We start from the raw sequence: 19390 nt of genomic DNA on the forward strand, positions 1-19390 counted from the left end.
ATTCTCTACCCAAAATCCAAGTTTTACGGCATATCCACTCGTCTCTTTGTCTTGGTAGCATTGTTATGTATGGCCTAGGTTCGGTAATTTGGTTTACATCATATTGCCTCAGTCTCCGTGGTGCAGTGGTATAACACTTCCCCCCCCCCCCCCGTGCTTCGCGAGCGATTTGGCCTGGTTCGTATCCTGGCCGGAGTGGTTTGACTAGGCACCAATCCTTAACTGTACGCCTCTGTTCACCCATCAATGAATGGGTACCTGGTTGTTAAACGATTTGGCGCATCGTATTCCAGGGATAATTAAGATTAATGAACCTGCCCGAAACGCTATGCGTGCTAGTGGCTTTTCAAGAATATAAGATCTTTATTAGTGAATCTTCACTCTATTGTGAACTCAATTTGCGTTGACAGGAATAAAAGACGGACATAGCAACACTGACGAAGGAACGCGCATCTCTGGTATTGCTGCATACGTGAGTTTGATCCCATCCTATTGCCTTAATATATATACTTTGCACAAGTGCATGCAAACCTGCGTATGTATGCATGCATGCATGTGATTAGATTATATAGTATCTCACTGAGTATATAATAGTGAATTAAATTGAAAAAAAAATTGTGAAATGGGGCTGAAACAGACAAACAACATTTTATTTAAAATCCTCAATATTATTGTTACAATGTCTTCTACAATCGGGAGGATTTGGGACGTTTCTTCAGCAGTGCTCTCGACTCCCTCTGTTGTTCGTCTTAGATCCTTGAACTGTTGTGGCGCCTGCAGGGTCTCCGTCTGCTCTTGGCCGGGACAACACCCACACAACCGTTGCAAGAGCATGTAGACGAGGTAAGCCAGAAACAGAGGCAACCCGGTGAGCAAGAATGTAGTTATTATCGGAACAGAGGCGAGGTCACTGTAAACAACAACAAAACCTGTTAATTTCACATTAGTCACCGCTATAGAACATTGCTTTACTCTGCTGCCACCAGCCACCATCTATAGATACAACGAAGGAGTTATATAAGCTACCAACATTAACAGAACTGAGATTTATAATAATACAAAAATATATATTTAAGTAAGGCTCCAGGCTGTGATTTATTTGCTAGGTTAAACAGTGTAAAGCACTCAGTGTTCCTCTATGAAACTGTTTAGTAAATAAATTACCTCTTGGCTCCTGGAACAATGTTGACGGTGGTTACGAGGTTATCTTGAGAGGATTTCGGGGCATTTTAGTGTCCCCGCGGCCCGGTCCTCGACCAGGCCTCCACCCCCAGGAAGCAGCCTGTGACAGCTGACTAACACCCAGGTAACAATTTTACTGCTAGGTAACAGGGGCATAGGGGGAAAGAAACTCTGCCCATTGTTTCTCGCCGGCGCCTGGGATCGAACCCAGGACCACAGGATCACAAGTCCAGCGTGCTGTCCGCTCGGCCGACCGACCGGAGGTGGATACAAGAGTAACCTGCAGTCACTCAACCTGCAGCCACTCAACCTGCAGCCACTCAACCTGCTGCCACTCAACCTGCAGCCACTCAACCTGCTGCCACTCAACCTGCAGCCACTCAACCTGCAGCCACTCAACCTGCAGCCACTCAACCTGCTGCCACTCAACCTGCAGCCACTCGACCAGCTGCCACTCAACCTGCAGCCACTCGACCTGCTGCCACTCAACCTGCAGCCACTCGACCTGCTGCCACTCAACCTGTAGCCACTCAACCTGTAGCCACTCAACCTGCAGCCACTCGACCTGTAGCCACTCAACCTGCAGCCACTCAACCTGCAGCCACTCAACCTGCAGCCACTCGACCTGCTGCCACTCAACCTGCAGCCACTCGACCTGCAGCCACTCAACCTGCAGCCACTCAACCTGCAGCCACTCAACCTGCAGCAACTCAACCTGCAGCCACTCGACCTGCTGCCACTCAACCTGCAGCCACTCGACCTGCAGCCACTCAACCTGCAGCCACTCAACCTGCAGCCACTCGACCTGCTGCCACTCAACCTGCAGCCACTCGACCTGCAGCCACTCAACCTTCAGCCACTCAACCTGCAGCCACTCAACCTGCAGCCACTCAACCTGCAGCCACTCAACCTGCAGCCACTCGACCTGCTGCCACTCAACCTGCAGCCACTCGACCTGCAGCCACTCAACCTGTAGCCACTCAACCTGTAGCCACTCAACCTGTAGCCACTCAACCTGCAGCCACTCAACCTGCAGCACCTCAACCTGCAGCCACTCAACCTGCAGCCATTCAACCTGCAGCCACTCAACCTGCAGCCACTCAACCTTCAGCCACTCAACCTGCAGCCACTCAACCTGCAGCCACTCAACCTGCAGCCACTCAACCTGTAGCCACTCAACCTGCAGCCACTCAACCTGCAGCCACTCAACCTTCAGCCACTCAACCTGCAGCCACTCAACCTGCACCCACTCAACCTGCAGCCACTCAACCTGTAGCCACTCAACCTGCAGCCACTCAACCTTCAGCCACTCAACCTGCAGCCACTCAACCTGCACCCACTCAACCTGCAGCCACTCAACCTGCACCCACTCAACCTGTAGCCACTCAACCTGCAGTCACTCAACCTGCAGCCACTCAACCTGCAGCCACTCAACCTGCAGCCACTCAACCTGCAGCCACTCATCCTGTAGCCACTCAACCTGTAGCCACTCAACCTGCAGCCACTCAACCTGCTGCCTCTCAACCTGCAGCCACTCAACCTGCAGCCACTCAACCTGCAGCCACTCAACCTGCAGCCACTCAACCTGTAGCCACTCAACCTGCAGCCACTCAACCTGCAGCCACTTAACCTGCAGCCACTCAACCTGCAGCCACTCAACCTGCAGCCACTCAACCTGTAGCCACTCAACCTGCAGCCACTGAAGTATTTGTGCAACCTACACTTGAAACTGATGTCCGCTCTACAGCATCGTGCCCAAAACTGAAGTACACTGGTCGTTGTAGTACAGTCAGGTGCGTTCTCGACTCACAATCGGGAATTCCGGGTTCGAATCCCAGGTGGGACAAAAATGGTTGGACGCGTTATCTATCACCTAATGTACTGTTCACTTAGTAGTAAATAAGTACCCAGTTAGTCAACATGTGTTGGGGGGTTAGATGCCGGGGAGAGTCACTAGTTCGACCTGGGGAACGCTGGCTACCTGATCCCCGACACAATGAATTATTATAATAATTATTATAGTTTAAATTGGGTAAAAGAAAGGCACGGTAAAGCTTGATAATAACTCCCTCATTTGTTGGGCTTAACGGGTAGCGACCTGTGACAGGTCATTACGTCAAAGCTCACTGTGTATTTGTGGACTAAATGCTCATTGCTAAGCTAAGGAAGAACACATGAAGACTCAGCCTGTGTCTGCAGAACTGTCATAGGAACGTGAAGTGTAAGGGCAGGTGTGTGAGTTGTATAATAACTTGAGATATTAAATATGAATTGCAGAGCGTGTTTGCCTAATTCTATATATTTATACGCTATTTGTTTAGCTTAAGATTCCTGCTATCATAAAACCTGTATCATTTTGTATGCCAACTTGAACGTTGCTCAACTAATATATGCTATAACTTGATATCAGTTTCCTAGGTTCAGAACCCAAACATGAAAATCTTTGCCAATTTTTCGTATATTTTAAGCCTATCAAAGTCGTCCTTGAAACAATTCTAAGTTCCCTTGTAAAATTATGGCTTGTCCGATTTTAGTCTTCTGAAAATTGGCTAATATTTGTTCAATCCAATTTTTAATTCGTTCCGATCCTATTTTTAATTCGTTCCGATCCTGTTTTTAATTCGTTTCCCACGCGAATTTTACGTATTTGTGAATTGATCTTATCGTTGCCTTTTAAATAACCATCATCTAATATAATTTAAGATGTCTTCTCCAATACTATCCGACACTACATCGTTAATTAGTATTTTGTGACGTACACTAACGAAAATTTGGCTAATGTTAAGGTGTTTAATGTTTTAAGTCCTTTTCGACTAGGGACTGCTTAAGATGTACACACACACACAGAGCCGAGAGAAGCACTATGTTAAGCAGTTTATTACAGTGGCAATTATCGTTTAGATCCAAACTGAAAGTAACAACGGTGTCCAATATTCACTGTATTTTCTGGAGATTCTCTGATAGAAATTGGGTAATACTTGACCAGCCGCATGCCTGTGAGTCAGCGCCCTTAAGGTATACTGACCCCAGCTGGTGCATATCGTCACCCAACACTGGAACTGGCGTTATATTTGAGTAACATTTTGGTTATAAGTTCCGCTGTCGGGGAAACTAAGCCTGTACTTAGCTTCCTCGAGGTCTCCCTTGACCAACTACAGACCTTCCCCAAGATGCTCCTGCAACAGTTCCCTAAATCCCTGGTACCTATCTACTGCAAGATGGCCAGAGGTCCCTCGATTGTAAGCAGAGGGCGTAGACCATTATGATACAAAAAACTTTTCTATTGAAGCTTATATATTAGGTTACTTGTAGGGGGTCTGGAGGGAGAGCTTGAGGACGAACATGGCCACGGGCACGTTCTGGATGGCAGTTTCGAGGCTGACGGCGATTATTTGCTTCCTGGGGAGGCACATGAGTCTGGCGAGGAGGGCGCCGAAGGTGTAGCCGCAGCCAAGCATCAGCACCCCGGCCAGCACCGTCCGCCAGGTCATCATCACCGCGCCCTTGTACGAGTTGTACGTCCCCACCTGCACGGTACACGTGTAAACAACACCTGTAAACAACACCTGTAGGCAGGTACACCGGTTTCCTCTCCACACCGCGCTGACGACACGTGCTCATCAGGTAAATTATTAACAAAACGATATTGTCAGCGTGGTATCAAAATATGTACGTCACTAAACACTCTGGTTAATTCAAAATAAATATGCTACGATGAAAATTTGCTGTACTTACAGAAATGAAGAGCAAGATGACGAAGGTGGAGAAAGGCCTGAGGATCTGATCACATCTGGTTGCCCAGCTTGGTTTCTTCCACCTAATATGAATGTATTAATAGTCAAACGAAGTATGAAATGCATATCGAAAAATAAAAAAAGGAAAGACGATCATTATGAACGAATGCCATTTTAATTTTGGATAATTTTAAAGTTATTCTTTTATATATTACTCTTATTCTCATTTAAAATCATCAACCTGTTAAGAAACTTTTGTTTTTGACAATCCTTCGTAACTTCATATTAAAGTTGCAGAACATGTAAAGCTATGATTATTGTTATTTAAATATTTTAAGTAGAATGTACATCAATGCACTTATAAAGATATGGAACAAGCAAAACAACTCCTGGTTCAGTAAACAATGCAGAGAAGAGAAATAAATAAAAAAAAGGAAAAATAATTAAGAGAGAGAGAGAGACTGAAGAGAACCAGAAATGAGTAAACAGATTCTGGATGGCAATTTTAAAAGACACAGCAGGTAGAACTAGGAACGAAGTAAACATGTTGCATAGCCACGACAAGGAATGGAACTTGTCTGTACTTTAAGCTGTTATTAACTGTTCGCATGTATCAACTGCAATCACGTACTTGTATAGTAAAATCTTAAAACCAGTACTCTCAGTGGGCTGTCTACTCTAGCCTCAACTGACAAAGATCTAGGGAACAAAATTAAAGACATTTTAAACAATAAATTCATCAATTATATATTTAATTTAATTCAAGCTATTTAACTTAATGTTCACTGTGTCAAGATTAATATACAATGTGAATCATTACACAAGAATTTGAGAACGCCACAGCTGACTGTCTCTGAAATCACACAACACCTCCAGTTGGAGACACCAAATTTGTCACCTTACAGTTCAACTCACTAAGTGTCTGAGCCTAAGTTGGATAGAGAGGGGAGGGGGTTGACAGGTTTACCCGCCCAGCCGACAGCCTGGTCTTGGCTGCTGTTCAATCGTCCAGCCTCTCTGTGTCTGCTCTCCTCTGCCAATGCTCTCGAATTTACAGTTCTATGGGTATTTATGTGGAACCTGGGAGCAAAACCCCACCCACTAAGTAGATAGCCTCAGTCCATCTACCTACCACACCTTAAACTGCGGTTTGTTTGAAGGACACACCCGGCTACCTGGCTGCAATTATCAGCTTAGCAGAAGTGGGGGTTGCGCTCTAGCTGCTGTGGAGTGTGGACGTGTTGCCTGACCTCTCCGGCAGTTGGTGGGTGTTTGCCAGTTTGGCCGGCTGGGGGCGTGTGCGTCTCTGCCTGCCTGGTCAGTGCTGACGTGGAGTTCAAGATGGGGGTCCCACTTCCCCCTGTAGTGCGGGCTCATTCCGTAGGCCTCGAGTTTTCTGGACGAGCTGGGTACACAGAGGTGGCGCTTGTGTTGTGTGAAATGCTTCATGTCCCTGTGGTGGACATTTATGGCATCGAGTTGGTGATAGCACGTTGGGCGATTATCAAGTTTACAGAGGAGCTGGCGTATCGGAAGTTTCTCCGTCGCTACGAGGGGTGGACCTTACCCTTGCCGGATGGTGCGGGCACTGTGAACCTCTCCGATCGGAGTGGTGCCCTCCCTTGTGTCAGTGTTCATAGAGCACCCTTGGCATTGAACTGCTGCGGCGTTACTTCGGCCAGTTTGGCATGGTTGTTAGTGTGCGGTTGCACATGCTATCCTCGGGGACGCTCAAGGGTGTGCGGACGAACATTTGCACCCTGGGAATGCGGCTACGATTGGACATTCCGTCCTTCGTGAGACTCCTGGGATACCACATTCGGGTGTTTTATGCCCGCCAGTCTTGGAAGTGTTATCGTTGTGGCCTTTTGGGCCATCAGGCTGCTGGGTGTTTTGCGCCTGCCATTGTGCCCGTGAACCTCTTCAGTGAGGAGGATTTCCCGCCACTTCCTGTGAAGGAGGCTTCGGTGGGGGTGGATGTGAACGTCTCTTTGGCCGATGCTATGCCCCCTGTGTCGACTGCTGCACCTCCTGTTGTTGTCACCTCTCCTCCTGAGGTTGTGTCGCCGTCGGGTGCTCGTCCTGGTCCGGTTGGTGTCCCTGGAGTTCCTGTGGATCTTACGACTGCCTTCTGCACGGCTCCCCCATCTTCGAGTTCTTCACCTGCTGCGTCTGTCCCTGCACCCTCGCCGTGTGTCCCGGCTGTGCTGGGTGCTGGGGTGTGTACAGCGCCTCCTGTGCCCGGCCTGGTACCCCTTGTGGTTGAGGATGCTGCCATTCTACGACGAGTGTCGGTTCGCCCGGTTTGTGTTGCATGTGTCTCAGAGTCAGCCTCCGGATCTGATGATGTGCGGCCGGTGCCTAAGCGTTCCCGGCGTTCTTCTTCTGCCTGGGCTGATGTTGGCAGATTAGGCGACTGTGGATCTTCCGGCGACGACGGGGTAGCTTCGTTTGCGTCGCATCCTACGGTGGTGGCGGAGGTGCATGAGCCTGAGGTTGCCGATGCCGGTGTTTTGGCCTCTTCTTCTGGTGTGGCGCCCACGTCGGATGGTTCTGGTTATTCGCGCGGGGGGGGGGGGGAGGTTTCCCCTGGTGAGGTTCATGGATTGTGTGTGTATGCTCTCTGCTCTAAGAGCAGATTGCTTGAACTTGCTCTCTCTCTCTCTCTCTCTCTCTCTCTCTCTCTCTCTCTCTCTCTCTCTCTCTCTCTCTCTCTCTCTCTCTCTCTCTCTCTCTCTCTCTCTCTCTCTCTCTCTCTCTCTCTCTCTCTGTCTCTCTCTGTCTCTGTCTCTGTCTCTCTCTCTCTCTCTCTCTCTCTCTCTGTCTCTCTCTCTCTCTCTCTCTCTCTCTCTCTCTCTCTCTCTCTCTCTCTCTCTCTCTCTCTCTCTCTCTCTCTCTCTCTCTCTCTCTCTCTCTGTCTCTCTCTCTCTCTGTCTCTCTCTCTCTCTCTGTCTCTCTCTCTCTCTCTGTCTCTCTCTCTCTCTCTGTCTCTCTCTCTCTCTCTGTCTCTCTCTCTCTCTCTCTCTCTCTCTCTCTCTCTCTCTCTCTCTCTCTCTCTCTCTCTCTCTCTCTCTCTGTCTCTCTCTCTCTCTCTGTCTCTCTCTCTCTCTCTCTCTCTCTCTCACACGCTGAGCTCAGTCCATGTTGATTTATTTAGGTCCTTGTTTGACGAATTGAGTGTTAATTTATTACAATAGCAACGAGCTATGGTTATTACGGATCGGCTGCAACTTCTTGTACTGTCAAAAAGTCTTTACACACCAGTCATTGTTAAGGACTTGTACAAGATGGAAACACATAATGGGATAACTGCAGAAACACCGAACTGTAAATGATTAGAGTAAGCATCAAAATTTACTGTTTTTCACAACCCCTGATTTGATTTCTGACTCCTTGAAAAGCGTAAGGGAGGGGGGGCACTTAAGACGGTGATATTTCATAAAGTATGATACTTGGGCCGGTCAAGAGTGGCCTACGACACTCCCATACCCCCATGTTTCATGTGTGGAAGTTGGGGGAGGTTAGCCCCAAGCGTCTGACCTCCTACTTCAGACACACATTCTTTTTTTATTGATATAGAGGGGGAGAGTACCGGATGAACACCTGTTTGGGGGGGAGGTGTTACGAACCCGGATCCAGCGTCCGAGCCCGGAGCAGTGACGACCGCGCCATCTGTGGGTCAGCTCCCGAAACCCCCTCCAAACGGACGACGACACCTGGTGAGGACGACGTGTACTGGCCTCGAGGGCCAGTTTCCAGTCTGGTTCAGCGCTCAACACAGCCGCTGCTGACCTCTGGTGAGGTGGTGCTCAGACACCAGCGCCATCTATGGTGTGGATAGGTGGGCGTTTGTGTCTGAGCCTGTAAGTGAGGTGCCTTAGTGTGTCCCAGTTATTGATGACGTGTCTGCTTACAGAGTCGACCTGGGACTGCTGTGATGGAAGTTGAGTCAGTCTACCCAAGGCAGCCGTCCCCATATCTTGTGCTTTGCTGTAGCAGCTGTGAAGTCGTCCCCCGGAAGAACACTGTGGTGTTACCCTGCCAGTGAAGAGGCAGTTGAAAGGATCGTCGTTCCCGGGACCGACTACTGGAGACGTTTATCCACTGGGGTATTGAGGACAGGAGAGTGATTTGTGGCATCACACGAGGATCCTGTCTAGGGCGTTACCCTTATATCGTTCGTGGAGTGGCCTGACCAGCCTTGCTGATCCGGAACCTGCCAGCAGACCGGCTGGACTTGTGGTTGACGGCCTCCACAGCGGTGCCCCCAGTGGAACTGTGTTTTGGCTGGCCTGTGTCTGGGGTAGACTCAGCTTGGTCGAAGGATTCGTCAAGAGACCACGAGGATCAGGAGCACCGAGGACTCAGCACCGAGAGCCTGGATCCAGAGTCTTCAGCAGAAGACATTTGTGTATTTCCCCTGTACAGTGTTAATATCCCTCCCCCTGTGTAATCTTATATTATTTATTGGTGATGTGAATAATTATAGTCTTAAGTTCTTAACTTTCTTTCCCTTCCCCCTTTAAGTTTCTTGCGTCACGGATCACATCCCTTGAAAGCCACTACTGGCTTGGGGTCGGATACAACTTCCTCTAACAACATCAGAGTAAGAACCCCGTTGCGTCCCGAGAGGGCCGTAACAGGAGGGAGTACCTGATGAGCTGGAGGAGAGTACCTGATGAGCTGGAGGAGAGTACCTGATGAGCTGGAGGAGAGTACCTGATGAGCTGGAGGAGAGTACCTGATGAGCTGGAGGAGAGTACCTGATGAGCTGGAGGAGAGTACCTGATGAGCTGGAGGAGAGTACCTGATCAACAAGCCGATGAGGGTGGGGATGGCGAGGCTGACGAGTGTGACCAGGAGGGTCTGGAAGGGGATGACGAGCATCGTGTTCTCACCGATCAGCCTCTGGCCCAGTGTGAACACCCACAGCGGCATCATCCCTGAAACATGGACACGAGATTGGTGCCAGGTTTGTCTCCCTCTCTTTCTCTCTTTCTAAGCGAGGTAAACATAATATCGACCAGTCCAAATTAATGGACTATACGATTAAAAGCGGTGAACGGTTATCGTGGTATGATCTTGGTACAAACAACACTGTTCACTGACCCATTGCAGCAGTGATGGAGACAGCTGTCATGGTGACGGAGAGGTTGATGTCGCCGTCGAAGATGAGGGTCCAGAGGTTGGAGAAGACGCCACCAGGACAGCAGCCCAGTATGAAGAGCCCTAAACGCTCAATCGGGTCACTGAACAGCGCTAAGACCACCCCGTATGTTACCTACACAAACATATTCAGGGTTACTGTTAAGGGGACGGGTAGGGGAGAGGGAAGAGTAAGTGGGTAGGTAAGGGAAGGGAAGACTATGGGGACCAGGTACGTGAGAGGGAAGCGTAAAGTGGGTAAGGGGAGGGGGCAGGTAGGGAAGAGGGAAGACTAGAGGAGGGCAGGTCTTTAGTCTTCACTCTCCCTACCTGCCCAATAAGAAATGTAATTATCTCCGCTTAATTCTTCACCTGTTGTTTACATAAACATGTTGCTTGCTGCAAGAACTCACAGGTTTCTAGATTTCAAATAAATGAACGTTTAGAACCTGCGTGAGCGCTAGTGGTTGATCAGAAAGTACTTGCACGTCAGTCTACTTGCGTATTGCTGCTCTTTGTGGAAGCCTTTCTGAGAAGTCACAACATTTTGTGGGTGTGTGTAGTGGGTTATCTAGTTAAGCCAAGTCTACCACCTTAGTATTGACCCCCTTGCATGGGACCTTTTGCTCTTTATATCTTGAACAGCATAATTGTTTCTCGCCCCGTGAGAGATAATCGACGCTTAACAATATTTTGTGTCAATCCGTTCTTCATTTTGACTGTAAGTCAAATATTAGCTTGCATGAATGTTAATGTTAGTTATTCACTTATACATCTAGTATAAGAGGTATATATCAGCACCCCCAATACCGATGTATCGGGGTGCTGATTGGATGAGTTTATCTTAATGTGTAATAACAAACAGTTCCTATTTATAAATTAACATGATAAATTTTCAGTTTATAAATTATTAGACCTAAGTAAGGTTGGGTTAGGTGTTTTGGCTAAATTTACTTAGAAGAGTTTTCGGTACACAGCTGGGAGCAATTTATGCATTTCTCGAGTTAAATAATCATAAATGGCCAAGTGGATTATAAGTCAAATATTGACTTACTCTATTCTTAACTTCTCTTGCACAAATTCTTGTTTATATTAATTTATAGTTCCAAGGTATTTATTCCCATGATCTCTCTATTCCCATGATCAGTCATACAGTATAGTAACACCAGCCCGTGTTGTAGGTCTAACATACACTATGGCGTGACTAGTGAAAGGTCTAGAGTTCCCGATGTTTAACGCACGACTGTTTCCCTGCCTGTGGATTAACGAGATATTAGGTAGGGACAGTGGGACTCTCATTAATCCATTCATTAGATGGCAAAGTATTAGGCAACCTTAAAAGAGACATTACAACCATGCGAATATCACAAACATTAGGGACATCATAGCTGTGTTGTATTATATTGCTGTAATAAATGCCACTCATTACATCATTCTGAATTTAATTTTAACCCAGGAGTTCCATATATGTTCATGACTCTCTAGAAAATGTCAGTTAGGCAGACACAAAACAAAAGACTCACCAGGGGCATGCAGGTAAACTGGGCGAGGAATCCACATAATGGGCCCAAAGGGCGTCTGAGGACATCCTTAATGATCTTCACGTCCAGCTGGGAACCCAGGAAGATGTTGTTGATGATAACAAGAATCGATAGGATGTAAATGAAGATTGTGTCCAAGGTTTTGTTTCGACGGTCCACTGTGATCTTCGGTGAGATGGCCAGGTGATGGAAGGAACAGATTATTACACACACAAATCACAATAGCGTGATGCATCATATGAACAAATCCACAAGGACAACAAGGTTGGTTCGAACCCTCGTCACGGCCCTTGTGGATTTGTTCAGATCATTACATTTATGGAGTACTGCAGCTCTTGGCTGATATATGCGGGTCCAGTTTAAATCCTCACCCTCTTTCGTATACCTATCCTGTCTATTCTTGAAATCTGTAAGTTGCTTGTCTCTTAACAGAGACGAATTATTCTTACCTGGGAGGATGTTATTTAACAAATAGTAAAACTCCAGCCAAACATTTCTCCCAGGGCCGGACGAATTGTTTGCCAGGGTGCTTAAAGAACGCAAAGAGGAGCTCTGCGAGCCGTTCTCTAGCATATTTAATAAACGGAAGAGTCAGGCAGAGTGCTGGAGTTGTGGGAGGTTGCTAATGTGGTACCAATTTTCAAGAAAAGAGATAGATCACTTGCATCAAACTATCGGCCAATTAGCTTAACGTCTATTGTGGGAACATTGCTTGAATCGATAATTGCAAAAGCCATTCGTCTTCATCTTGAAAACATAGATTAATAAATGAATCACAACACGGTTTTACTAACGGCTGTTCATGTTTAACAAATTTGCTATCTTTTATTCCAGCACAGTTGAGGCAGTTGATAGTGGAAAGGTTTGACCCATTGTGTACTTTAACTTTTCAAAGCTTTTGATACTGTGCCATATAAATGGTGGATTAAAAATATAAAGGCCCACGGTACTGGGGGTGCTATATTAAGTTGACTTAGGGCATGGTTATACCAAAGAAAACAAAGAGCATAGATGGAGTTAAGTTAGAGTGAGGAAATGTTGTAAGTGGAGTGCCTCAAGGCTCTGTCCTGGGACCTATGTTATTCATAATATATATAAATTCCCACTTCTTAATCTTTTTGTACCAAGGTGTCTCTTTTACCTTTTAAAGTTCTTCAGATCCATTGTTATCTATTTCGAGCCATTATTTGATCCAATCAATTTGTATACTACGTTCCTTTGCTTTGCTTACAATATTTTTAATGTTATATTTTAAATCCACATCGCAATCCCTTGTTACATCACCGATCGCTAGGTTCACGTCTCGCTCCAAGACCAGCCCAATCTGTTCCACTTGAGAAATTTCTTACTCCATTAAAATAAGCTTTTCGGAAATCTGGCACTTTAACAGAATTCACTCTTACATATCTATTCCATTCTGTGGTAAATCTGATTTCCTTGTGATCACTGTTCCCTAGTTCACTCCCTATTTCCTTGTGATCATTGTTCCCTAGTTCACTCCCTATTTCCTTGTGATCATTGTTCCCTAGTTCACTCCCTATTTCCTTGTGATCATTGTTCCCTAGTTCACTCCCTATTTCCTTGTGATCATTGTTCCCTAGTTCACTCCCTATTTCCTTGTGATCATTGTTCCCTAGTTCACTCCCTATTTCCTTGTGATCATTGTTCCCTAGTTCACTCCCTATTTCCTTGTGATCATTGTTCCCTAGCTCACTCCCTATTTCCTTGTAATCATTGTTCCCTAGCTCACTCCCTATTTCCTTGTAATCACTGTTCCCTAGCTCACTCCCTATTTCCTTGTGATCACTGTTCCCAAGCTCACTCCCTATTTCCTTGTGATCATTGTTCCCTAGCTCACACCTTATTTCCTTGTGATCACTGTTCCCTAGCTCACACCCTATTTCCTTGTGATCATTGTTCCCTAGTTCACTCCCTATTTTCTTGTGATCACTGTTCCCTAGGTCATTCCCTATTTCGATGTCATTAATTTGTCTCCCTGTTAGTTAAAGTATAAAATAATATATTTTCCAGCGTTCGTTCCTTAATGTGTTGCTTAAGGAAGCATTCGTCAACTAATTTAAAAAAAAAAACTTCAGCACGACCTAACTCATTTTTCAAAGGACCAGTTCTCTCTCTCTAGTCTTTGTTTGGTATATCTGGAAGAATGCATTGTGAGTTTTCTTTTGCCTTCCCTGCTATCTTGAGATGATTTCGGGGCTTTCAGTGTCCCCGCGGCCCGGTCCTCGACCAGGCCTCCACCCCCAGAAAGCAGCCCGTGACAGCTGACTAACACCCAGGTACCTATTTTACTGCTAGGTAACAGGGTCATAGGGTGAAAGAAACTCTGCCCATTGTTTCTCTCCGGCGCCCGGGATCGAACCCAGGACCACAGGATCACAAGTCTAGCGTGCTGTCCGCTCGGCAGACCGGCTCCAAATTCTGCTATATGCCGGAATTTATATAGTTGCTTTTCTTAACTCATTTTTAGCCAATCTTGATATAAATTGTTGTTCTAGAATCTATATATCTAGATAGATGTCCTTTTGTTTTCAAATTGGCATTTTGAATTATATTTAGCGCCTCTTGAATATCCCGGGATCTAGACGGTGCTTCATAGCCTTCGCGGCTTAATGCCTTATTTTGATATTTATTTGCTAGAGAAGGTAATGGTCTCAATTGTGACTGCTTTTAGAGGAGCAAGATTCTCTTTACCTTTCTTGGACACTTGGATGACGGGGTAGGTATAAATTGGGATATTAGTTACTGGTAGATTACATTTGAAAGGTATGTTCAGTTTGACAAGGTTATAGACCTTTGTAACCAACTCTTTATCAGAGTGAGCTGGTGTGTTGCTGCCAGTGCCTGGTGTAATAACATGTTGGGTCTTCATAACTTTAATGTATAATGTTATGTTGACTTGTATAATTCTCTAGTGGAAAGCTTAGGATTCGTGTACACCTTGGGGCATCAAGAATTAATCTCATGATTTTATTCTGAACTATCCGTAGGACAATTTTAATTAGCTTTTTTTATTCTACCTGCACCCACCTATAGCGCAATCAAAGTAGCTTTCTTTATTCTGCCTGCAGCCATCTGAAGCAATAGTTTAGCAACAGTAAGCATGCATGCAACATTCGCTTCTGCAAACTTGTTTTCTCAATATTAAAATTTTTGTTAGGACAAATTATTGCCTAGCACGACCTCGCAACGTCGATGAATATATATATATATATATATATATATATATATATATATATATATATATATGCGAACAAGCCTGAATGGTCCCCAGGACTATATGCAACTGAAAATTCACACCCCAGAAGTGACTCGAACCCATACTGCCAGGAGCACTCTGCTGCTGAAGCACCCTTGCTTCTACCCCCCATAGCGTCACCACAACACCCGGTGGCAGCCCTCCCTTAAATCATCACGTCAGAGAACATCTGGGTCCATTTTCCTAAAATCTTCTTTCCGCTAGGTGAACTAGACACACACCAGTGCGGTCTGTTACCCTAATTGTTATAAGTCAAAGGCGGACCCAGGTCATGACTTCTACACAAGCCAAAGGACGTGAGGGTAGGTAGCTGTTTGGGCTAATGCCCTCTCTCTCCCCCCCCCCCCACCACCCTCTTGTTCCAGGAGTGCCCACCTCCTGTCATTAGAACTAAACTCAGTTATGCTATGAGGTTATTGGGTAGCCTGCTCCGTGGGGCACTTGCGGGTAGGCTGTTCCATGGGGCAATTGCGGGTAGGCTGTTCCATGAGTTTCACATCTGAACGATTCGTTGTGAACATAACCAGAACGTCGTCCCTGGGGGAGTATAACCACAACATCGTCCCTAGGGGAGCATAACTACAACAACGTCCCTGGGGGTGTAACACTGTAAGGTGTTTGGTTTAGTTGTATTTAAAATACATAGAGATACATGAGTCACAGACAGGAATTAGAGAAGGCGCCAGCTTGGTCGGCCTGAGTTTCACACCCCTAAGAGTTAATGACCCCAAGTGACCTGAGGTCTGATCATGCGAATTTCACCTTGCTTCTGCTAATCTTATAATTGGAGCCTGGTAGCCTTCAAACATGCCGACGTTTAAGGAGTGGCTTGGTAGAGTGCCTGAGGCTATCTACTTGTGGGCGGAGTTAGTTACTAGGTTCCCCAATATATACTCGGAGAGCATTAGCATTAACAAGACAGAAAACCAGGCAGCAGAGCAGGAGGACAACAGCCGGGACAGGCTGTCGGTCGGACGGGGGTGAAGCTGCCTGACAGCTGCAGACTCCCCCCCCCCTCTATCCCGCTATAGACAGACGCTTGGTGAGTTGAGCATTAAGGTGACTTGGTCGTGTTTTACAAGTGTTGTGTGATGATCAGGAGAAGTCAGTTGTAGTGTTCTCAGATTCTTGGAGGATGACTCACTTTACATATATAGATCTTGAACATTGCTTAAATTATGATACTTAGTATGTGAAATATAATTGAATTTATTATTTAAATTGCCTTTGTGTCCCCTAGAGTTGAGTTGAGGTGAGAAAGCCTCGGGGATTATTGGTTCTCTGATTTTACCGAGTACATGATAGAGATGGGACATATCAATAATGACCTTGATAACATCTTTTGAGAATTTTGTGATACAGACAAGTTCCATTCCTTGTCTTGTATGTAATGATCATGAATGGATGGTGGTAGCATTTCGTCTTCTACTACCTACTCTTCTACTTCTACTATCTACTCTTCCACTTCTACCTATCTACACCTCTCCCTCCACCCCTCTCTAAACTCTCACTTTCAGCTAATGACCCTCCTCGCTCCTCCCACCTCTCACCCCAAACCCTCACTAATTACTTCATTATTCATTTCTTTCCTTTCGTTTCCTCTTATACGTTTTGTGGCAATGATTCTGTATTCTAGAGTTCTCTCTAGAGTTGCGGGTAGCGGATCAAGTTACGGCGCCTTGTAGTCTTAGCACCTAGGTAGTCAAATACCTAGGTTACAAGGTGTTGAACGAGAGAGGCTGCCTTAGGAACTCTGGAGGTGCTCTAGAATAGTTAGCTAACTGAGGACGGGATAACGGACTAGAGAGAGCTGTTTCCCCCGGCCTCGTTAGTTAACTGGGAGGGTGGAATAATGGACAAGATAGAGCTATTTCCCCCACCCCCCGTTACAGTGGAGCATAACCACAACAACGTCCCTGGGGGAGCATAACCACAACATCGTCCCTGGGGGAGCATAACCACAACAACGTCCCTGGGGGAGCATAACCACAACAACGTCCCTGGGGGAGCATAACCACAACATCGTCCCTGGGGGAGCATAACCACAACATCGTCCCTGGGGGAGCATAACCACAACAACGTCCCTGGGGGAGCATAACCACAACAACGTCCCTGGGGGAGCTTAACCACAACATCGTCCCTGGGGGAGCATAACCACAACATCGTCCCTGGGGGAGCATAACCACAACATCGTCCCTGGGGGAGCATAACCACAACATCGTCCCTGGGGGAGCATAACCACAACAACGTCCCTGGGGGAGCATAACCACAACAACGTCCCTGGGGGAGCTTAACCACAACATCGTCCCTGGGGGAGCATAACCACAACATCGTCCCTGGGGGAGCATAACCACAACATCGTCCCTGGGGGAGCATAACCACAACATCGTCCCTGGGGGAGCATAACCACAACATCGTCCCTGGGGGAGCATAACCACAACATCGTCCCTGGGGGAGCATAACCACAACATCGTCCCTGGGGGAGCATAACCACAACATCGTCCCTGGGGGAGCATAACCACAACGATCGTCCCTGGGGGAGCATAACCACAACATCGTCCCTGGGGGAGCATAACCACAACATCGTCCCTGGGGGAGCATAACCACAACATCGTCCCTGGGAGAGCATAACCACAGACACCATGGAAGACACTCTCCCAGGTTTATAAACACAAACTCCAAGACTCTTGTTCACAACATTGTATACAGCATCGTGAGTAAGCATCTATGTTGCATCCGAAATGTTTTTAATACATTTACACATATCTTGAAGTTATCTTGAGATGATTTCGGGGCTTTTTAGTGTCCCCGCGGCCCGGTCCTCGACCAGGCCTCCACCCCCAGGAAGCAGCCTGTGACAGCTGACTAACACCCAGGTACCTATTTTACTGCTAGGTAACAGGGGCATAGGGTGAAAGAAACTCTGCCCATTGTTTCTCGCCGGCGCCCGGGATCGAACCCGGGATCGAACCCGGGACCACAGAATCACAAGTCCAGCGTGCTGTCCGCTCGGCCGACCGGCTCCCTGGGTCATATATTGGGTCTTTCCTTCTCCTTTGTTCCTTTATCATAAAACTTCTGGTGCGTTTGGCATGATTTTCCTTCCCCGAAGTGAGGTTAATATATATGGTTTAACATATGTAATTCTGTCTTGGTGTGTAACTAGTCTAATCCTTATTATTTTGGTCGAGTACTTTGCAGGGGAATGGTTATCAGTGATGTGGGTCTCTGTCTTCTTTCTTGTAAACAAATCCACAAGGGCCGTGACGAGGATTCGAACCTGCGTGCGGGAGCATCCCAGACGCAGTGCATCCCTGTGTTCTTTCTTGTATATTATTACCACATTTACCGTCGTCCAGCAGAGTGTGTGTAGTGACCTAAGTGTAGTTACATGATGAGAGTTACGCTCGTGGTGTCCCGTCTTCCCAGTACTCTTTGTGTGTATGGGGGAGGGTCCCTCAATCAAAAAGTCTTATTACTTTACATAATTGAATCAAAGTTGTGTTTGGGCTCTCGTTTCTCTATGCTAATACTGTGATGTGATACTTCAGCATATAATACTGAATATGATAAAAGGTGCATATGTTTCAGCCACACTTATTCAACAATTGTTTGTATCATCTTATTAAGGAAAGGAACTATCGTGTTAAAAGCACAAGTAGAAAATGACGGAACGTTCTATAATAAAGTGTTAGGTTTTACATGATTTAATTAGTTTCAGATTTGACTTGAGTGTTTCTGGTGAAGTCTCTTGTGTTTTCTCAGACATTTATATTTAAGAACCTGACAGTGTCACGAGAAAAATGTTTTGAATAAAATTATGAGTATTTATGAGTATGAACTTTGGAATATGGCTTCCATTTGAGGATATTTACCTTGCAATTTGTACAGTTTCAGCCTCCAGTAAATAAAAATTTCAATAAATTTAGTATTTATTAATAAATTTCGTTCATGAGAAAAAATGACTTACCATTAAATCGTCCCATAGTATGGCGGTATTATTGAAGTCAGGGTCAAGGTCATTGCGGGTGAGGAAGAAGGTCATCTTGGTGAGTCCCCAGTAGAAGCCAGAGAAGCCCACGGTCTTGTTGACCTGGGCACACACCTCCTCCGCTGTGAACTCCACTCTCGAGTTTATCAAGTCGAGCTTCCAGTCCTCGTCGAGGACTACCATCACTTCCAGCTGCGCCTCCGTCAGGTCCCGTCTCTCCCCGCAGACGTAGTCGCTGTCGTTAAACCTCAGAGATAAAGTAAGGTTGTATGGCGTGTCTTCAAAGACCGTCCACATGCCGTACTGGGAGGTTTCCAGGTATACGTCGCTCTGGAAGTTATCCGTGTTTATATCATCCTGGAAGGTCTCTAAGTTTATATCGTCGTGGAAGGTCTGTTGGTTTGTGTCGGTGTGGAAGGTCTCCAGGTAACTGCCTCCTGCGCCGCTGAGGGCCGCGGCGAGGTGTGCCCACCCCAACACTATTACTGTACACGTCAACATTTAAGAGCGTACTGACGTG

General features: G+C 46.4%; 1 protein-coding gene across 1 annotated transcript; it reads right to left on the reverse strand.

Annotated features, from left to right (window-relative positions):
• Window positions 1-520: 520 nt before the first annotated feature.
• Window positions 521-19390, reverse strand: LOC123763479 (ileal sodium/bile acid cotransporter). Its single transcript, XM_069304644.1, has 7 exons — window positions 18850-19390; window positions 11585-11767; window positions 10026-10197; window positions 9724-9859; window positions 4918-4999; window positions 4489-4709; window positions 521-910 (listed from the first exon to the last, which is right to left on the reverse strand). Exons 1-7 carry the CDS (start codon window positions 19369-19371, stop codon window positions 577-579), a joined length of 1650 nt encoding a protein of 549 aa, XP_069160745.1. The 5' UTR covers window positions 19372-19390; the 3' UTR covers window positions 521-576.

The sequence above is a fragment of the Procambarus clarkii genome, chromosome 52, assembly GCF_040958095.1.
Source record: "Procambarus clarkii isolate CNS0578487 chromosome 52, FALCON_Pclarkii_2.0, whole genome shotgun sequence".
NCBI classification, from domain to species: domain Eukaryota; kingdom Metazoa; phylum Arthropoda; class Malacostraca; order Decapoda; family Cambaridae; genus Procambarus; species Procambarus clarkii.